Here is a 21282-nt window from a genome sequence, read left to right as displayed (position 1 = left end):
GCACCGTCTTAAAGGACCTTTTTTTTTTCTTAAAGGGCCCAAAAAAAAAATTTTTTTTCATTTTTTTTTTTTTTTTTTACTGGCTTTGGGGAGAGGGGGGGCGGCGCCCATGCGCCCCCTATGGACGGGCCGCCACTGCTACTTACCCTCCTGTGGATTTATGCTGGAGCATCCTAGACAGTACATCTACCACATGGTGACGGAAGTCGGCCAGGCTACTGCGACTCGGCCCTGCAGACCGGTCCTTATGCAAGCCCTAGAGCGTATAGCTCACCGGCCACCCGTAGAGCGACAGGCATGCAGCACGCAGCTAAGGTCGGCACACGCTCAATGGCCGAAACTGGAAAGAATAAAAGGATCTGAGATTCAGCCTGTTGCCCAGTCGGCAGTTGATTGAAGATCGCAGAAAAAAAAGAAATAAAAAATAATCCAAAACAGAATTTGAACTAACAGCCTTCAAGCCTATGGGCCTGAAGGGAGCCATGTCTTCTCCTAAACTAGGCAGAAAAAAACTGACCTGCGAGATGCAGAGAGAGGGGTTTTACCCAGAGGGCCCACCCCCTGGGCGGGGCTGTAGAGTGTGTATGATAAGTTTAACCCTTTCTATAAATTTCTGCCTAGTCACTCCTAAACGAAGGCTAATACCCACTATGTCAAGATTAAGGCTGTGTCCGTCCATGAACGAAAGAGAAATATAGACAATTTTTGGATGCTGACATTACTTAGGGAGGAGATAACAGGGGTCATCAAGTCTTTCCATAAAAGAAAAATTTCTGGGCCCCACAAACATACCAACAAATAGATATAACTAGTATGTTAAAGAAATAGCCCCTAGACTAGAATCCTTTTGTCGCAATGTAATTCTGGTAACTCCTGCCCTCGATGTATGAGGCCCATGTGACTTTAATACATAAGACAGGTAAAGACCCCCTATTATGTTTGCCAGCTTTAGGACCTGGACGACTTGCCATATATGATGGAACCATGAACTCTGTGCTATACCTGAAAATCCTGGAGGAGAATGTCTGGCCAACTGGTTTGTGACCTCAAGCTCAAGCGCACTTGGGTTATACAGGAGGACAATGAGCTGAAACACACCATTAAGTCAACCTCTGAATGGTTAAAAAAAAAAAAAATTAAGGTTTTGGAGTGGCCTAAAATCCGGACTTAAATCCGATTGAGATGCTGTGGCATGACCTTAAACAGGTCGTCATGCTTGAAAACCATCCAATGTGGCTGAATTAAAAAAAGGAGAATTGGACAAAATTCCTTCACAGCGATGGGAAAAACGTATTGGCAGTTATCGCAAATGCTTGATTGCAGTCGTTGCTGCCATGGGTGGTCCAGACAGTTATTAGGCTTATGGGGCAAATACTTTTTCGCATAGGGCCAGGCATTTTTTTCACTTAATAAATTAAATCATTTAAAAACTGCATTTTGTATTTACTTGGGTTATCTTTGTGTATTATTAAAATTTGGTTGCTGATCTGAATCATTTAAGTGTGATAAATGCAAAAAAAATTATAAAAATCAGGAAGGAGGCAAAGACTTTTTTTCACAGCACTGTAGGTGCTAGCATTAGGTAAATTTAGTTCTGGCTCAATGTAACCAGTGTGGCTGTGTTAATTGCTTTGGTCTGTTCCATGTTCCAGTAGTTGGAGGATTGACTGCTTTGTCCTGATTAGTCCAGAAAGCTCTGGAAATTAGTGGGCAGGAAAAGTCTAATCAGTAGCTATATATTCATGCAGTCCCGGTGAATCCCTGGGGAAGGTCACCTAGATGGCAGCTGGGAGCCTGGATAAAGACTCTGGGACAGAGAGCAGCGGGGTAATTTTCCTCAGAAGGAAGCCTAAGGGGGACTGCTTGTCATCCCTTGAGTTGTAAAGTCAGCTGTGTATGTATATAGGTAAAGGGGACATGGTGTCCAGTGTCTTGAAGAGCTTAGTCTATTTAATTCTCTGTGAAAGGACTTTGCTTTGCTTTATCCAACAAAGGAAGATTAATCTCCTCAAGTTTACTACAGGCTCATAGTTTTATAGAAGATAAGTGTCCATCTACTTGTAAATTTTTGTACTATCCCTAACCAAGTTACCCAAAAACAGAAAATACAAAAAAGAAAACCCCTGGACTGTTTAATGAGCCAAAGAGTAACTGTGACTGTGTGCCTGGCTGTGGGGAAACTGTTGGGAAAGCAAATTCTGGGCATCTTTCTAGCGGCTCCTACAGGAGTAGTGCTACATAATCAGTGGACTATCATTTGGGAGGAGTTACGCAAATATGAAAATGCTTTGAGGGTGGCTGTCAGTCAGAAGGCATGGGCACTCCTAGGTAGGCTATATTTGACTGCAGACTGCTCTACAAAACGTCCATATGTGATACTGAGCCTCCATGATTAAAGCAGAACTTTACCCTCTACCCCCTCCCCATTTTTTTTTAAGCCTTACCTGGTGGCGAGTTCTGCCAACTTTTATTACTCACCCACCCAGCGCATTCAGCGCTGTGCAGCCGAAAGCCTCTACTTTTTTGGCAGCACTCGGTCCAATGCTGCCATGTTTCACTTTGATGTTATTGCTAGGCTGCCAACTGTTCTAGGTTCAGCCAGCAAGCCTCCAGATGATGCAGGGACAGGCACATCCCCTCCTCCTTTCCTCAATGAAAGCATATGCCTCCTGGGATTTGTGACGTACATCCCGGGAGGCAGAGTGGGCAGTGTGTGCATCATTCACCTAAGACAAATTACATGCATTGGGCAGGCTTTATATCAGAAAAAGAGGCAAACAAAAGAAAAAAAAGGACCTATTCCTGCAGAGGATGGGAGGAGGGGTGGACAGGCGGGATCATCCTCAGAAGGCTGAAGTTCCGTTTTAAAAGGCTGGGGAGGAAAGTCCTAGAGGATTATGGATGTCCTCCAGCCTGGAAATGAGGCCAACTTTAACTGACTAGCTCACCTGGATGTTTGTTCCCATTAGTGGATAACAGTATGTGTTTAGATACAAAAGGCAGACACCTTGCAAACATCCATGTCTTTCTATTTATTGCCTAATATGTTTTTGCCAAGAATTCTCGTCATATACTTGCAACTTTTCTTATTTCTTCAATGTAAATGATTCATTAAAATCATGTGATATTATCTAATGACTTTGAACCAGGTAACTTTTTTGTTTTATCGCTATGCTATGTGACAGATATTCAGAGATTTCCAATAAGCCTTGGAATAGCTATTCCCCCACTTGCTGTGTTCTACTGTATATACATTAGGTCTCTAGAGCAAATTAGGCAGCCGGCATTGCAATGATGCTTGCCCTGCCCTATCTTGTCACATACAATCATAATGATAAAATAGCAGTAACACAAAGGCAGAAAAGAGAAGTAAAACTGCCTGCATAAAATTATGATCTGCTGCAAGTTCACAGGAAGGGCTGGCATAAAAAAGAGCAATAAACTGAATTACAGTAAGCTGTGGATCCACGTCTTTATTTCAAGTAATCAGGCAGAAGTAGACTGTATACAAATACAAAGCTCTTAGATAAATGCAATCAGATTGGACAATAAAATAGAAGTACAAACAAAAGATATATATGCGTAAAATGATACGATATCTCATATGGAGTGAAATAAAGGAGGACAGTAAAATTTTATAAAATGGAATAAAGAAAGAAGATAGCATTAAATTTGGTGTGCACAGAATGCAGATGAGACACCAGACCAACGAGTGTCTTCACAATGTGCAGTCGGTGGCTATGTCTGGTCTTTCTGACTTCTTGTTATCTTGGCAACATCTCATCCAAGTCAGCCACCACGTAGGCAACTACAGTCCAAATGGCAGCGCACTGGTTCATCCAGACCGGGTTTTGGACTGTCATGGTGTCTCCTTCTGAATGATGGAACCAGAAGTACCGGTTTATGTCATCTAGGAGGCTAGCACCTAGGAGTATAAAAATGAAAGTGTTAGTCTCTGTTTTTCATAAAGCTGTGCTATATATTTGTTAACAGTAATTAATATGTTAGATAACCTATAGTGAATATTTGATGTATTGTATTATCATTATTGACAAAGCATATTTATGAAAAATCATAGAATGTGTAATAGTTTTATGCATTCCTTATCATTTCACGCCCCCGATGTCAACGTGTGAGGAAAAGCGTAGGGAGGAGCTTGAGACATGGCGGGACGCGGCAGCCATCTTGTTGGCAGTATTAGCCAGGAGCTGCATGTTTGCATCAAACAGCAAAGCAATTATCCTTTATATGGAAATGTGAGTGCAATATTCTCTTATTATAATCATTAAATTTGTATAAGAACTACTACACCATGAGGATTCTTCCTTTATATTTTATGGGATGATATTTTATGTGAATCTAATGGTGTGACCATTGGGGATGGAGTGTGGAGACTGGGATACCTGTGTCCATCCTGTTTTATCTGCTGAGCCTGATTGAATGTGGACGATCGTGAACAGGAGTGTTTATTCCATCTATCTGCTCATTTGACCCCTGTAATAAGGGTCCAAAGAGGAGGGTCAGAGGAAGTGTGTTTGGGTGACCGTGGTGGTTACCTTCCCTCTCTCACTCTTCAAATATATACCATGAAGTGTTCAGCCACTGTTTACATCTGAAGATCGAAGGGTCTAAGGACTTTTTATTTTGAGTGCTGCACTTTTTTCTTTTTATCATAACTACAGTGCTGCCAGCTCAGACTGAAGCTATGTTATCCCCGCTGCCCACTTTACATTAGCCCCTTGGTGGCGGGTGGGCCTTGGCGCTGAACAGGTGGATATTTGCGTGAATTGGTGTAAATACAGCTGTGCTGAGAGCATGTACCCTGCACGCTTCTGGCACAGTTACCAGTGGCCAACGGAAAGTTTGCAAGTAGTGATAGGGAGCTTTCAGATCATGTGATTTCTGTGACAGCTAATCAAGGCGGTCACATGATCATGAAACCCACCTCCCGGCATCCTAAACCTCTTAAAGGGTGCCGGCACCAAGAGGTTAATGAAGGCCAAAAATGTTCAATTATTACAATACTGTATATGTTCCAGGACAGGAGCTCTAATAGACTGGACGTAAGGGACACATTATACAGAGGGGCCTTAGAGCAGCTGTGTGACTGTCACATGTATATGAAAATGTATGCAACAAAACCTTCTTTTTTAATGTAAACTCTTAAAGATGAACTCTGGGCAACTTTTTATCCATGTGGTGGGTGCCTGCACTGTACAGATTAATTGCTTGCTTTTGTCTAGGGGATTGGAGCATGAAGATATACTTACCTAATCCTCTGATCCTCCTAGCACAAGACCAGTCCCTGCACCCCCCATTCTTGTGCAGTGGACTTTTCCTGATGTCATCACGACCATAGACCTGCTGTGGACATGAATATGTCAGGAACAGTCCACCGCTGGTACATGGGGGGGGGGGGCGTTGTTTTCCGCTGGAGCGGAGGATCAGGCGAGTATACAGCTTTCTGTCCGCCCCTGGACAAAACAGTTAACCAATGCAATGCCAGCATAGCCACACTGCATAGGGGAAAAAAATGCCCGGCGCTCAGCTTTAAAGCAGTTTAGCCTTTGATTTGTTCACTGGCCAGCATTTAACTATGTTCTGGTACTTTTTGTATTGCATTAGACTGAACTGTTCATCCCATAAGCACCTCACTCATGCTAGTTTTAAACTGTCTTGGGTGGTTGCCATTTTTTTTATGATACTTTAAATTTGACTTGTAGCTCACTGGGAAAAGCAGAGTACCATTTAAACAAGCAGGAAATTAGATTTCTATACATTTGTGATATACAGAATGCCCCCAGGTTGCCATATCACAAGGGTTGAAAGCCAGGACAATGGTAGATGTAAATGAAAAGGTAATTTTTAATAACACTGAACTCCAAAATGACTTATGCACATTATAACTTTATAATTTATAAGAGAGAAGTTTTCCTTTATTGGCAGTTAATGTAGAAATGTGAATTTGGGTTATAAACTAGCAGATTCTGAAGACATTCTAGCAGTGCAAGAAGAAAAATAATACCAGTCACCGTGCCTGTGGGAAAAGATGGTATTTATAAAGATAATTTCTTTTTAAAAAAAGACAAGTAGAAAGTAAGACAAATCTTTGATACTGAATATGATCTGGGTCCATTTTAATAGACGTATAAAATCCACTTAACTGCGAATATATAGCCTAAAGCAGAAACAAAATAATAAATAAAATATACACTGTAAGAGCGAATGGATTTTTTCCTTCAGAAAACCTCAATTACTTATATTACGTTTCCATCTTCCGTGAGCTGAATTTACATTTTGATTTCTTTTCAGGGTCCTCAGCCTCTCGGTTCTTATCTTGTGCTAATAATTACTTCACTGCCAATAGAAAACTTACAGCACCTTTACCAAAGTGGCAGTTAATTAAACTTGAACACCCACTTCAAAGTTTAATGAATTGTCTAGCAAAGGTCTTATGTAATATAATACAGACCGTAATCACGATGGCTTAAGAAAACTCATTTATACTGACCTAGAGTGAAAAAAAAAAAAACTTTTATTTAATATGACAGCTTGAAATGTATTTTTGAATACATGGGAAGATGAGGAAACTTTGGATAAAGCAATGCAGAAGGAAATTACATTGAATTTGTAGCTGAGCAAATAAAAGTCATAATTTTGCAAAGGGAGACCACGAAATATTAACTTTCTGAAAAAAAAAATGGCTTCATTTAATAAGGCAGTGCAAAGTGCAAAGATGTGTATTAACCCAGAGAAGTCACTCAGACTTCCACTTTTACAAGTACAGTTAGAAAATAAATAGATTTTGTTAATGGGTTTCATTGGTTACAACTCTTTGAATGAGAACATTTTAAATTGGACTATATTTAGCATTATTGCTGTGAATATGCATACACGCAAATGATGGCACCTTGTCTAATGCCTTATATCACCAGCCATGCTTGACTATTTATAACATTGCTCAGAATGATAGGGATGTCTGTGTCATGGTCTACCACTTAGTCTGCAAGGACTGAGGAGACAGCTGCATGTTATCCAAGAGTTATTTAAAGTGTATGTCAGGGCATAAAAATCCAAAAACGTATGCAGTATATCTCTTATACAGTGCCTTGAAAAAGTTTTCATACCCCTTGACTTTTTTAACCTTTTGTTATGTTACAACCAAAAAATGGTAATATATTTTATTGGTATTTTATGTGATAGACCAACACAAAGGGACACATACCGTATTTATCGGCGTATAACACGCACAGGCCTATAACACGCAGCCTAACTTTTAGAGGGAAGTTTCAGGGAAAAAGCTTTCCATAGCCTCCTGCGTATAACACGCAGGCACAGTTTACCCTCTGTTTTCAGGGTAAAAAAGTGAGTGTTATACGCCAATAAATACAGTAATTGTGAAGTGGAAGGAAAATGATAAATGGTTTAATTTTTTTTACAAATAAATGTGAAAAGTGTGGTGTGCAGTTGTATTCAGCCCCCTTTACTCTAATACCCCTAACTAAAATCGAATGGAACCAATTTCCTTCAGAAGTCACTTAACTAGTAAATAGAATCCACCTGTGTGTAATTGAATTTCAGTATAAATACAGCTGTTCTGTGAAGCCCTCAGAGGTTTGTTAGAGTACCTTAGTGAACAAAACGCATCATGAAGGCCAAGCAACACACAAGACAGGTCAGGGATAAAGTTTTGAAGTTTAAAGTAGGGGTGGGTTATAAAAAAATATCTCAAGCTTAGGACATCTCATGGAGCACTGTTCAATCTATCATCCGAAAATAGAAAGAGTATGGCACAAATGCAAACCTACCAAGTCATGGCCGTCCACCTAAACTGACAGGCCAGGCAAGGAGAACATTTATCAGAGAAGCAGCCAAGAGGCCCATGGTAACTCTGGAGGAGCTGCAGAGATCCACAGCTCAGGTGGGAGAATCTGTCCACAGGACAACTATTAGCTGTGCACTCCACAAATCTGGCCTTTATGGAAGAATCGTAAAAAGAAAACCATTGTTGAAAGAAAGCTATAAGAAGTCCCGTTTGCAGTTTGTGAGAAGCCATGTGGAGGACACAGCAAATGTGTGGAAGAAGGTGCTCTGGTCAGATGAGACCAAAATGAAATTTTTGGTCTAAAAGCAAAGCGCTTTGTGTGGCGGAAAGCCAACACTGCACATCACCCTGAACACACCATCCCCACTGTGAAATATGTTGTGGGGATGTTTTTCTTCAGCAGGGACAGGGAAGCTGGTCAGAGTTGATGAGAAGATGGGTGGAGACAAATACAGGGCAATCTTAGAAGAAAAAGTCCGCAAAAGACTTGACACCTTGGCAGGACTTTAAAGTTGCTGTTCAGACACTCTCCATCCAATCTGACAGAGCTTGAGAGAAGAATGGGCAAACAATTCACTCTCTAGATGTGCAAAGCTGGTAGAGACATCCCCAAAAAGACTTGCAGCTGTAATTGCAGCGAAAGGTGGTAAGGTGGAAAGTATTGACTCAGGGGACTGAATACAAATGCACACCACACTTTTCACATATTTATCTGTAAAAAAATGTTGAAAACCTTTATTCATTTTCCTTCCACTTCACAATTATGTGCCACTTTGTGTTGTCTGTCACATTAAATCCCAATAAAATACATGTACGTTCTTGTTTGTAACATGACAAAATTTGGAAAATTTCAAGGGGTATGAATACTTTTTCAAGGCACTGTACATGCACATTTTCCTGTGCAAGTACAGAAAAATGAGGAGAGAAGCACCTTTAAATGTAGGAGTACATACCACTTTAATAGAGCAAAAATGTGAAGGAGCGTGACTGCTGTCACAGTCGCGGGACGCATGCTCGGGAAACGTGTCGCACACCCAGTGATGTCATCACTCCTCGCGCCGCGCTCCACAAGCACCCCAAGCCTCGTTCTGATACCCGCTTCATCTCAAGGCCAACTTCCGGGTAACAAGTGAAAGATTACAATGGCGGGAGCCGGTGCCGGACGGACACTAATGACAGCCTTCACATGATGTCTCTATTCTGATATGCCTATTTTACTACTTGCTATGTGAGTTTCCAATTGTTTTTAGACTATTAAAGTGGTATGTACTCTTATGCTGCGTACAGACGGTCGTTTTTTGTGATAGAAAATAACGACGTTTTATGTGATGAAAAAAAACTAAGTTTTTCAAACTTCTTTTTCAAAAACGATGTAGCATACACACCATCGTTTTTTCCAAAAGCTCTAGCAAATTGCGGTTACGTTCAGCACGTACGACGGCACTCTGTTCCATTCAAACTTGCGTCCTAACTTGCTTGTTTTAAACGTCGTTTTGCCCACACATGGTAATTTTTTATGACACAAAAAACTACGTTTTGAAAAACGACATAAAAAATTCAAGCAAGTTCGAATTTTTTTTTGTCGTTTTTTTTGAAGACTTAAAACGTCGTTTTGCCCACACACTATCATTTTAAATGATGTTTTTTAAAATGTTGTTTTTTTATCACAAAAAACGACCGTGTGTACGGGGCATAAGAGGCGCTTCTCTCCTTGTATTCAAAGCTGCTGCTGGAATCTGCTTCAGGTTCTCATTAGGAAGCTGCCATTTGGGGATGGACTTTATTACCACTATAAGACTCTGAGACTGTCATGTGTCTGTTTATGCACACGATTTTTATATTTTAGTCTTTTGTCCTTCTGTTTTTAGTTTTATCCAGGTCCCATATATCTGTACCCATCCATGGTCATAACCCACCAGTTTGCCCTACTATATTTATATATTTAAGTACAGCATAGCACTTAACAAAATATAGGGAAACAGTACGGTTAAGCCATAGACAGTTAGAATCCCTGCCGGTTCAGCAGGGACCAGCCAAGATTTGATCCATGTATGGGCAGGCTGATTATACCCAATTTAAGAACCATTGGGTACAACCAGCATGTTCGATCTCTAGCATGCTATCATCGCCAGTGGCTATAGCCACTAGCAACAATCAATGTGTTCTCCCATTTATTCTGGTTCTGAGTCCTGCCTGCGTCATCCTGCTCCTTGCTGCCCACCCGCATCTGGAAGGACTTTGGCCGATATCCTCCTCCACACAGGGCCTTCTGTCACATTCCATCTGGAAGTACCAGCAGCTTCTGCAGCCCGCTCCAACTGTTTGATGTGCCTGTTGTCTACCTATCTATTGTAAGTAGCCCTCTTTTGGGGTCTTTTAACCACTTGAGACCCGCGCTATTGACAAAAGACGTCAACAGCGCGGCTCTCAGGTGCCAACTGGACGTCTTTGGACGTCATTTGAAATGCATTACCCGCGCTCACCTCTGGGGGGCGCGCAGCGGGTAAACACTGTCCCGGCGCATCGCTGGGAAGCCGATGCGTGTACCTGGCGGCCACGATGTCCGCCGGGTACACGCGATCGTCAGGAACCCAGCAGGGATGTGGAGCTCTGTGTGTAAACACAGAGCTCCACGTGCTGTCAGAGGAGAGGAGACCGATCTGTGTCCCTTGTACATAGGGACACAGCATCGGTCACCTCCCCCAGTCACCCCCCTCCCCCCACACAGTTAGAACACACATTTAACCCCTTCCTCACCCCCTAGTGTTAACCTCTTCCCTGCCAGTCACATTTATACAGTAATTAGTGCATTTTTATAGCACTGATCGCTGTATAAATGTGAATGGTCCCAAATTTGTGTCAAAAGTGTCCGATACGTCCGTCGCAATATCGCAGTCCCAATAAAAATCGCAGATCGCCGCCATTACTAGTAAAAAAAATTATAATTATGTCCCCTATTTTGAAGGCGCTATAACTTTTGCGCAAACCAGTCGCTTATTGCGAATTATTTTTTTTTACAAAAATACGTCGAAAAATACGTATCGGCCTTAACTGAGAAAATAAATTGTTTTTAAAAAAAAAAAATTGGGATATTTATTATAGCAACAAGTAAAAAATATATATATATTTTTGAAATTGTCGCTCTTTTTTTGTTTATAGCGCAAACAATAAAAAACGCAGAGGTGATCAAATGGCACCAAAATAACAAAGCTCTATTTGTGGGGAAAAAAGGACGTCAATTTTGTTTGAGAGCCACGTCGGACGACCGCGCAAATGTCAGTTAAAGCGACGCAGTGCCAGAAGCTGAAATTTCGCCTGGGCACGAAGGGGGTTTATGTGCCCAGTAAGCAAGTGGTTAAAATACAAAGTCTTACTGCACTTAGAGGCGCTTCTCTGCTTTTGTTTTTGTCTGTGTATATTCAGAGTCTGTCCTAGTGCCTTGGACATTTTTGGACTAATAATGGACTTATTCCTTATACCTTATATTTACACTGCTTGCATATGAGGTATTATGACCAAGCCTCTGCGCCTATAACCTCCTTTTCTTGTTTGTATCCTGGCATGGAGAACCTGTGGTTGCAGGAAAGAAATCATATCTATGGCCTGCCTTACAATAAACAAAACGCTTTCAATAGTATATTAAGCAGACCAAAGGTTCGAAATACATAAAGTTTAAAGCAAATCTGTTTCCTATATTGGCAAAAAAATGTAAATGCTCTTTTTGGGACTCTAGGAACATTTACTTAAAGCTGAATTCCAACTTTCTTTTCACTAGAACTGAATGGAATTATCAATCCCAGCATTTGTCATACCTCTTTACCATGTTGCTTAGTTGTCTGCAGCTCCCCTATTATTCTGGGTTTAGTTGTGGCTTTGTATCATGCGACACTCTGTATATCCTGTTGATACTGTAGACTGTGTTCCCTTCCACAGCCACTTCCTGTAGTGCCCAGAGTCTGTCTTTCAGACTGTAAATTATGCAACTTCCTTCACAGCTCTGATGGTGGATGGGATTGAATACATCCTAATTAGCAGTCATGCCTGCCCAGTCATACCCACAGATGGTTTAAACCTCCCAAGTCCCACCTCAAAGATCACAGCATGTTTCAAGAAGGAAACCCCTTCATACACTGTTCTGAAAGCTGTGCTGTTGCTTGGTGGGATTGAATGGATCACAATTGGAATTCAATCCTACCCAGTTAAATATGCTGACCAGAGTGACCAGGGAGAGTCCCAGTCCCTTAGATCCCGCCCTCCCAAAGCCCAGCTCCCTGTAAAGTGATATAGTTACATATGAAGGAAGAACCTTCATGATACCCTCCCATAGCCCTTCCTCTGTAGTCTTGCAGTAAGCCATTATTCTTTTGGCATGTTGCAAGACAGGATTGACACAGGAGGAGGTATGACATATTTACACCTTTTTACCACCCACATGAAGGCCCAAAAACACCCACAGGAACCCAAGCCCACATCAACTCTCAGAATTGCTACAAGTTACTCCCATAGCCCGCCCTCAAACTACAGAGGCGCAAAGGGCCATAGGACATGTAGTATCAGGACTGGAAAAGAAAGGAAACAGAAAGTCAGAGAACTTTGAAAATGCAGCCAAGAGGAGCAACATCACAGACACAAATCTGCTGTATACAGCTAAAGGGGGTAAGTTACACACAAACTGACAGTGGGGTTGTGTTTCATTTACATGCACAATGTTTCTGTTTTGGGGAGGTGAGTTCTTTATTAACCACTTTACTACCGGCCGCGGTCAATTGATGGCGGCACGATAATACTCTATTTCTGGGAGGACGTCATATGACGTCTTCGCCTTGCTGAGCCACTAGGGGACGCGTGCGTTACTGGGAACCTGATGTGCGTGCCCAGCGGCTGCGATATCCGCCGGGCACCCGCGATTGCCCAGTAACTGAGCAGGACCGTGGGTCTCTGTGTGTAAACACAGAGATCCACGTCCTGTCAGGGAGAGGAGACCGATGCTGTGTCTCTTGTACATAGGGACACAGATCGGTCACCTCCCCCAATCAGTCCCCTCCCCCTACAGTTTGAATCACTCACTAGGGTACACATTTAACCCCTTGATCGCCCCCTAGTGGTTAACCCCTTCCCTGCCAGTCACATTAACACAGTAATCAGTGCATATTTATAGCACTGTTCGCTGTATAAATGTGAATGGTCCCAAAATAGTGTCAAAAGTGTCCGCCGCAATATCGCAGTCACGATAAAAATCACTGATCGCCGCCATTACTAGTAGAAAAAAAATGCTATAAATCTATCCCCTATTTTTTAGCGGCTATAACTTTTGTGCAAACCAATCAATATACACTTATTACGATTTTTTTTACCAAAAATATGTAGAAGAATACGTATCGGCCAAAACTGAGGTTTTTTTTTTTTTTTTTACATATTTTTGGGGATATTTATTATAGCAAAAAGTAAAAAATATAGATTTTTTTTTTAAATTGTCGCTTTTCTATTGTTTATAGCGAAAAAAATTAAAACCGCAGAGGTGATCAAATACCACCAAAAGAAAGCTCTATTTGTGGGGAAAAAAATATTAAAATTTAATTTGGGTAAAGTGTTGTCCTTTAAATTGTGACAGCGCTGAAAGCTGAAAAAAGGCTTGGGCAGGAAGGGGGTGAAAGTGCCCAGTATTGAGGTGGTTAAGCTGAATTAAGCTGAAAATTGTCATTTTCAGAACGTTTGTTAAATTTTCTATTAGTTATTCAGACCAAAATGACAATCATTGTTGACCTTGGTAATCACAAAATTCAGTGGAGAATTATTATAATGTTTTTCTCTAATGAAAAATTGTACATATTGCATCGTGTATGTTCTAGGCACAAAGTAAATGCTTAATACATCTAGAATTCCATTCAAATAGCAGGTCTGATCGAAATTTGAAGGTCTTTTGAACATAATTGGTGATGGCAAAATTAGACTCAATGATGGCAAGATTAAATGTCGATGAGTGATTTTTCAGAATTTCTATACGAACATCCAAACAAACTTCTACTGTTGTATGGCCAGTATTAGAATGCATGTTCAACCAAAACTTTTATTTTTTGATAGACTGGGGAATGATTGGAACCCCTGTTGAATTTTTACTCTTGCGCTGTCTGGGGCTCTGTTAGAGAGATTTCCAACCATGTACTGCACACATGCAGCTGAAGGAGCTAAGAGCAGAAGGTCCAATATCGGAGCTCCAGAAATGTTGTGATGGCCATCCTCCTGGAGCTCCACAAAACTGTCAGATGTAAATTATTATTATTAGACATGATTTATATAGCGCCAACAGTTTATGCAGTGCTTTACAATGTATATAGGGGGGACAACACAATTACAGTACAGTTCAATACAAAAGGTACAGGAGGGCCCGGCTCGTAGAGCTTACATTCTAAAGGGAGGGGGTGGTGGTAGAAAAGGTAATAGCTGCAGAGATAAGGCCACGAGAGGGCATGCACCACTTTTGGATTTAATTCATAGTATGCCTACAGAATTTACAAAGTGGCTGAATGCCTGGAATTCAGCTTTAAAAAGCACTCTGGCAAAATCATTTGTTGGGCTCCAGGCAGATGAATTTCATCACACAAAAGAAAAAAACACAAATTCAAAAGAATGTGGCACTCCTAATGTTCCATTAACAGCTGATCAATAGCACATAATAAATCCATCAAGAGAAGGTACCCACAAACTCTGGACAAAAATTATTAGTGCAAAAGAATGTAATAAGTCCAAAGGAACAATCTGGGGTAGGCAGATCACCAACTTAACCACTTAGGACCCGGACCATTATGCATGTTAAAGCTGATGTCCGCTGAAAAAAAAAAAAAAATTAAATGCCAGCAGCTACAAATACTGCAGCTGCTGACTTTTAATATTAGGACACTTACCTGTCCTGGAGTCCAGCGCCGTCCGAAGCAGAGGACGAGCGATCGCTCTTCACTCTGCTGCCCCCCCCCCCCGCCATCCTTGGTGAGGGAACCAGGAAGTGAAACACCCCGGCTTCACTGCCCGGTTCCCTATAGCGCATGCGCGAGTCGCGCTATGCCTGCCGATTGGCTCCCGCTGTGTACTGGGAGCCGAGTGTTCCCAGAACACAACATGGGGGGGCGGGAGGTGACATCATGCCCGCAGTCTGCCCGAGACTGTGTGGCCAGAAGTGGGTACAAATACCTGTCTTTAGACAGGTATCTGCACCCCCCTCCCCCCTGAAAGGTGTCAAATGTGACACCGGAGGGGGGAGGGTTCCGATCAGCGGGAGTTCCACTTTAGGGTGGAGCTCCGCTTTAAGAACCTTGCCCCTTTTTGCGATTCGGCACTTTAACTGACAATTGCACAAAAGTTATAGCATTTACAAAATAGGGGTAGTTTTATGGCATTTTTATTAATATTTGTTTTACTAGTAATGGCGGCAATCAGCGTTTTTTTTCGTGACTGCGACATTATGGCGGACACATCGGACACTTTTGACACATTTTTGGGACCATTGTCATTTTCACAGCGAAAAGTGCTATAAAAATGCACTGATTACTGTGAAAATGACAATGGTAGTGAAGGGGTTAACCACTAGGGGGCGCTAAGGGGTTAAGTGTGCCCTAAGGGAGTGATTCTTTCTGTAGGGGGGCGTGGCTGTAGGTGTGATGTCACTGATCGTCGTTCCCTATAACAGGGAACAGACCGATCAGTGACACTGCCACAGAGAAGAACCGGGGAGGTGTTTTTACACTCACCTCTCCCCGTTCTTCAGCTCCTGTGACCCGATCGCGGGACACCAGCGGCGATCGGCTCTGCGGGTCCCGCTGGCGTGATCACGGAGCTTCGGACCGTGTCACACGCGCGACCCACGGCTGGGCTCTTAAAGGCGACGTACAGCTACGTGCCTGTGCCCAGCCGTACCATTCTGCCGATGTATATTGGCGTTAGGCAGTCCTTAAATGGTTAAAGGGGTTGTAAAGGTACAATTTTTTTTCCTAAATAGCTTCACTTACCTCACTTACCTTAGTCCTCCTTCACTTACCTCATCCTTCGATTTTGCTTTTAAATGTCTTTATTTCTTCTGAGAAATCCTCACTTCCTGTTCTTCTGGCTGTAACTCCACACAGTAATGCAAGGCTTTCTCCCTGATGTGGAGTGTCATGCTCGCCCCCTCCCTTGGACTACAGGAGAGTGAGGACGCCCACTAACACACAGCTCCTTTCTCCATCTGCAACGTAGAGAGCGTCCTGACTCTCCTGTAGTCCAAGGGAGGGGACGAGCATGACACGCCACACCAGGGAGAAAGCCTTGCATTACGGTGTGTAGTTACAGACAGAAGAACAGGAAGTGAGGATTTCTAAGAAGAAATAAGGACATTTAAAAGAAAAATGGAAGGATGAGGTAAGTGAAGGAGGACCGCACTAAGGTAAAGGAAGCTATTTAGAAAAAAAAAAAATTGTACCTTTACAACCCCTTTAAGAAAATGCAGATATCTTGAACCTTAGGGGTCAATGGCTCTCACGGCGCCTTGTAGCTGATCAATGAAGCTTCAAGCAGATGCAGACAGTATGCCAAAAAAGAGAAGCATCAGTAAAATAATATTTTAATAGGGCAACACAAAGTAGCAACTTTCACATCAAAGTAAATAATGCAGTGTGAAAGCTTTCTGTCACAGCCAAATACAGTGCATATGGAAAGTATTCACAGTGCTTCACTTTTTCCACATTTTGTTATTTTACAGCTTATTACAAAATGGATTAAATTTATTATTTTCCTCACAATTCTACAACCAATACCCCATAATGACAACGTAAAAGAAGTTTACAGAGAAAACATTGGTTTGCGAGTAACACGGTTAATGAGCGGTTCGCAATACGAGCATTTTTTTCTGATTCAGTTTGCGAGTGTTGTCTCGCGAAACGAGCAGGATTCAAGCCTCTGGGGTGTGCAGTACCGCATTTGGCAAGCGGTGCGGGGGCGCCGGAGCCGAGCCGATTGTAGCCATTTAAAAGTTTTTGAGCCTTTCCAAGTTCAGCCGAGCTGTGCCAGAGTATTGTTGAGGTTCTGCGGCCCCACCCCCACCTCTGGCCACATGCGGTATTGCATACCATAGAAGTCAATGTGGAACTAATTATTTTCGTTTCCATTGACTTCTATGGAAAAACTTGCTTTGATATGTGAGTGCTCTGGATTACGAGCATTCTCCTGGAACGGATTATGCTCGTAATCCAAGGTTCCACTGTATTTGAAATCTTAGCAAATTCATAAAAAAATCAAAAAAATCCCATGTACATAAGTATTCACAGCCTTTGCCCTGACATTCAAAACTGAGCTCAGGTGCATCCTGTGTCCACTGATCATCCTTGAGATGTTTCTATAACATTGGAGACCACCTGTGGTAAATTCAGTTGATTGAACATGATTGGAAGGGTAGACACCTGTCTATATAAGGCCCCACAGTTAACAGTGCATGTCAGAACACAAACCAAGCCATGAAGTCCAAGGAATTGTGGCCTCCATCATCTGTAAATGGAAGAAGTTTCCACCAAGCCAAACTGAAAGATCAGGGGAGAAGAGCCTTAGTCAAGGAGGTGACCAAGAACCTGATGGTCACACTGAGAGCTTCAGCCTTTCTCTGTGGGGAGAGGAGAACCTCCCAAAAGAACAACCATCTCTGGGGGACTCCACCAATCAACGTAGTTCCACTTTAACCACTTGCCGACCAGCCGTTACAGTTATACTGCGGCAGGTTGGCATGGTTGCGCGAATTGCCGTAGTTCTAGGTCAGCTGCTTTAAGAGCTCTAGGGGGTGCATGCGCCAGCAGCACAGTGCCGGAGACAATCTGGATGCGCATGACCGCCATGTCCACCAACGACCCCGCGATCGTTACAGAGAGAGAAAGAAAGGGGATCTGTCAATGTAAACAAACAGATCCCCATTCTGTCAGGGAGTACAGAGTGATTGTCTGTCCCTAGTGATCAGGAACAGCAAACGCTATCTACTCCCTGTCAGTACACTGCCCCCACAGTTATAAAACCCCCCTATGGAACACTTACCCCCTTGAATGCCCCCTAGTGTTAACCCCTTCCCTGACAGTAATATTTATACAGTAATCAGTGGCTATTTTTAGCTCTGATCGCTATATAAATGTCACTGGTCCCAAAAAAGTGTTAACGTGTCCGATCTGTCAGCCACAATGTCGCAGTCCCACTAAAAAAAAAAATCTATCCCAAATTTTGTAGACACTATGGGCCAGATTCAGATACAAATGTGTATCTTTAGGCGGGCGTAGCATATCTCCTATACGCTACGCCGCCGTAACTTTGTGAAGCGAGTATGGTATTCAGAAAGATTATGCGCCCGAAGTTAGGGCGGCGTAGCGTATAAGGGCCGGCGTAAGCCCGCCTAATTCAAAAATGGAAGATGTGGGCGTGTTTTATGTAAATTCAGTGTGACCCCACGTAAATGACGTTCATAACGAACGGTGCATGCGCCGCCCGCGAACGTATCCCAGTGCGCATGCTCCAAATTACGCCGCAAATAGTCAATGCTTTCGACGCGAACGTAACTTATGCACAGCCCTATTCGCGAACGACTTACGCAAAAGACGTAATCGACAGAAAATTTGGCGCTGGCCTGACGTCCATACTTAACATTGCGTACGCCTCATATAGCAGGGGTAACTTTACGCCGGAAAAAGCCTTACGTAAACAACGTAAAAAAATGCGCCAGGCGCACGTACGTTTCTGAATCGGCGTATCTACCTAATTTACATATTCTATGCGTAAATCTACAGAAAGCGCCACCTAGCGGCCAGCGTAAATATGCAACTAAGATACGACAGTGTAAGAGACTTACGCCGGCCGTATGTTAGTAAAATTCTGGCGTATCTTGCTTTCTGAATACAGAAAGAAGATACGCCGTTACTTCCTAGAACTTACGCGGCGTATCAATAGATACGCCGACGTAAATTCTATCTGAATCCGGGCCTATAACTTTTGCGCAAACCAATCAATATACGCTTATTTCAATTATTTTTACAAAAAATATGTAGAAGAATACATATTGGCCTGAACTGATGAAGAAATTTGTTTTTTTATTTTTATTTTTGGGGGATAATATAGCAAAAAGGAAAAAATATATCAAGCCGGTCAAGGGGCAGAGTGGCAAATACCACCAAAAGTAAGAGCTCTATTTGTGGGAAAAAAAAGGACATCAATTATTTTTGGGTACAATGTTGCATGACCGCAAAATTGTCAGTTAAAGTGGTTGTAAACCCTTATGTCCCGTACACATGATCTGAATTTCCGATGGAAAAAGTCAAACGGACATTTTCCATCGGAAATTCGGAGTTTAGATAGAGAACACATTCTCTTTTAGTCCGACGGCATCGAATGTGACGAGCGCATGCAAGGTCCTTTGAAAGGTCTGTGTGTACACTCGGGCGGCAAGAGATTCTTGCCAAGAATCCCGTCGGGAAAAACTTAATTTTTTTCCTGACGAGATTCTTGCCCATGTGTACGAGGCCTCAGGCTTACCTGTGGGTGCAAGAAATATCTACTAAACCTACACGGTTTAGGAGATATTTACAATAGAGACTTGCGCCGATGCCGATTTAGATTTTTTCCCCAGAGGGTTTATGTCATGGATATGTAGTATGTCTGGCAGCTTACCTTTCTCTACATGTGTTCATTAGAGGCCAGACTCTCTTATCTGGCTGCCTTTATCATCTCTCCTCCCTGTATGGCTCCACCCCAGGCATCCCAGGAACTGTATATTAACCAGTTCACTGCAGGTCCGCTTTGCTGATCAACGTTGTTTATTAGCATTGTGTTCCTGCTTGCTGTGTGCTACATTATTTCTGTGTACCGATTTTGGCTTGTCTCTGACTACTCCTGTTTGCCTGTGACCCTGACCCTTGGTTATCCTCGTCTGCCTGTTGCCCCGACCTCGGCTTATCCCTCACTTTCTCTGTGTGCTGAGTGGCTGCTTCCCCTCTCTCCCTACGGAGCGTAACCTAGGGGACTCTCGGGGCCGTGACCTGGATCCAGTTGCAGCGAAAGCCATCCTCACCACTAGAGGCTCTGGTGAATACCAGCTGGATCTTAGATTCCGCGCCCTGGGGAATCTTGGGTTCAAGCTTCCTGTAGGGTCCCTGTTTGTGCCCCAGTGAACCTCTCCTCCATATCCTCTCTGTGGTCCATCCGCAGCAGTCTGCTATAGGGTTCACTACCTTGAGGTGCACCCCTGACTCCAACGGGGTGCACTTGTCATCTGGCCACAGGTGACCTAACAGTTTACTTCCTCTTTAAAGCTACGCAGTGCAGTATCACAAAAAATGGCCTGGTCATTAAGGGGCAAATCCTTCCAGTCCTTAAGTGGTTAAAACATTCGGTAAAGGTGACCCTGTAAAAACATTATTTTTCCAAATAAAAATTACAACCACTTTCATTAAGAGTAATGACATGCAAATATGCAAATCAGCAAAGCTTACCATGCAAGTGAACCTTGATAAATACTCGTCACAGACTGGGCGTACGTCCTTTGAAGAACGATTTTACTTATTACTTGTGATATATTATAAATCTCTGAAAGATTTATAGTCTCTCAAAATGCTGCATAATCATAACGTATGTACAAAGTTTGCTCGAAACCTCCATGTTTGGCTCCAAAAATGGAGGTAAGCACCGTCTGTCTTGAAAATGATCTATTGATGTACTGTACCCTGTGAGCACAATAATTCATCTCATTAAATCTCAGAAAAACACTCAATTTCTAATAGGAAAGCAAAAAAAATAACAAGGAAAGTTGATTCATAGCAGTTGGTCATTCCAATTATCCAGACTTCTGCGTATAATTTATTTAAAAACTAAATTATGCATGAATAGTGCACAACTAATTAGGGGAGAGAAGGGAAATGTAATTTACATTCTTGATAAGAAAATTGTACTTTACAAAAAAATATGTAAAACAAGACAAAGTGTCGAGTGACTGAGGTTATTAGTGGAGTAAATTACAACAGGTCACAAAGGATGATTGTCTCATTTCCGAGCCACGTAAACTTTTCACATTTCATAAGAATACAAATGTACAAAGCAAAACATCGATAGTTGAGAAGTTTAGAACCACACTGCATGAAACAAACACATGCAGTTATTGTTATTGCACAGATCTCTAGGAATAAATCAGCTGTATAGAGGACTTGTCTTGACAGGACGCACTCGCTCCACTGGATACAATGCAGCAGGTAAAATGGGCTCTATTCTTTTAGCTTTGTACTGGGGCATTGAGGGAGGAGATGAAAACACTGGCAAGGAGACCTTGGAAAAATATGTCCATTAACCACGTGACAGCCGGAAGATTTATACCCCCCTTCCTGACCAGGCCATTTTGTTTGACACAGCGTTACTTGAACTGACCATGTCGCGGTTGTGTGAGACTGTAGAATTGGACTAGGGACTAGTGAGTT

At 42.4% G+C, this 21282-nt stretch overlaps 1 protein-coding gene across 5 annotated transcripts in view; it reads right to left on the bottom strand.

The window, feature by feature from the left end:
• Positions 1 to 3447: 3447 nt before the first annotated feature.
• The window catches only part of CPQ (carboxypeptidase Q), a 540701-nt gene continuing 522866 nt past the window's right edge, over positions 3448 to 21282 (bottom strand). For all 5 annotated transcript variants that reach the window (XM_040354748.1, XM_040354747.1, XM_040354749.1 and 2 more), the window contains exon 8: positions 3448 to 3925. In XM_040354748.1, the coding sequence (XP_040210682.1) occupies positions 3765 to 3925 (161 nt within the window). In that variant the 3' untranslated portion in view covers positions 3448 to 3764. The remainder of the gene's footprint in view (positions 3926 to 21282) is intronic.

Source organism: Rana temporaria, chromosome 5, assembly GCF_905171775.1.
Source record: "Rana temporaria chromosome 5, aRanTem1.1, whole genome shotgun sequence".
NCBI classification, from domain to species: domain Eukaryota; kingdom Metazoa; phylum Chordata; class Amphibia; order Anura; family Ranidae; genus Rana; species Rana temporaria.
The sequence above is the reverse complement of the archived record's forward strand: the minus strand, read 5'-3'. Positions and strand labels throughout refer to the sequence as shown.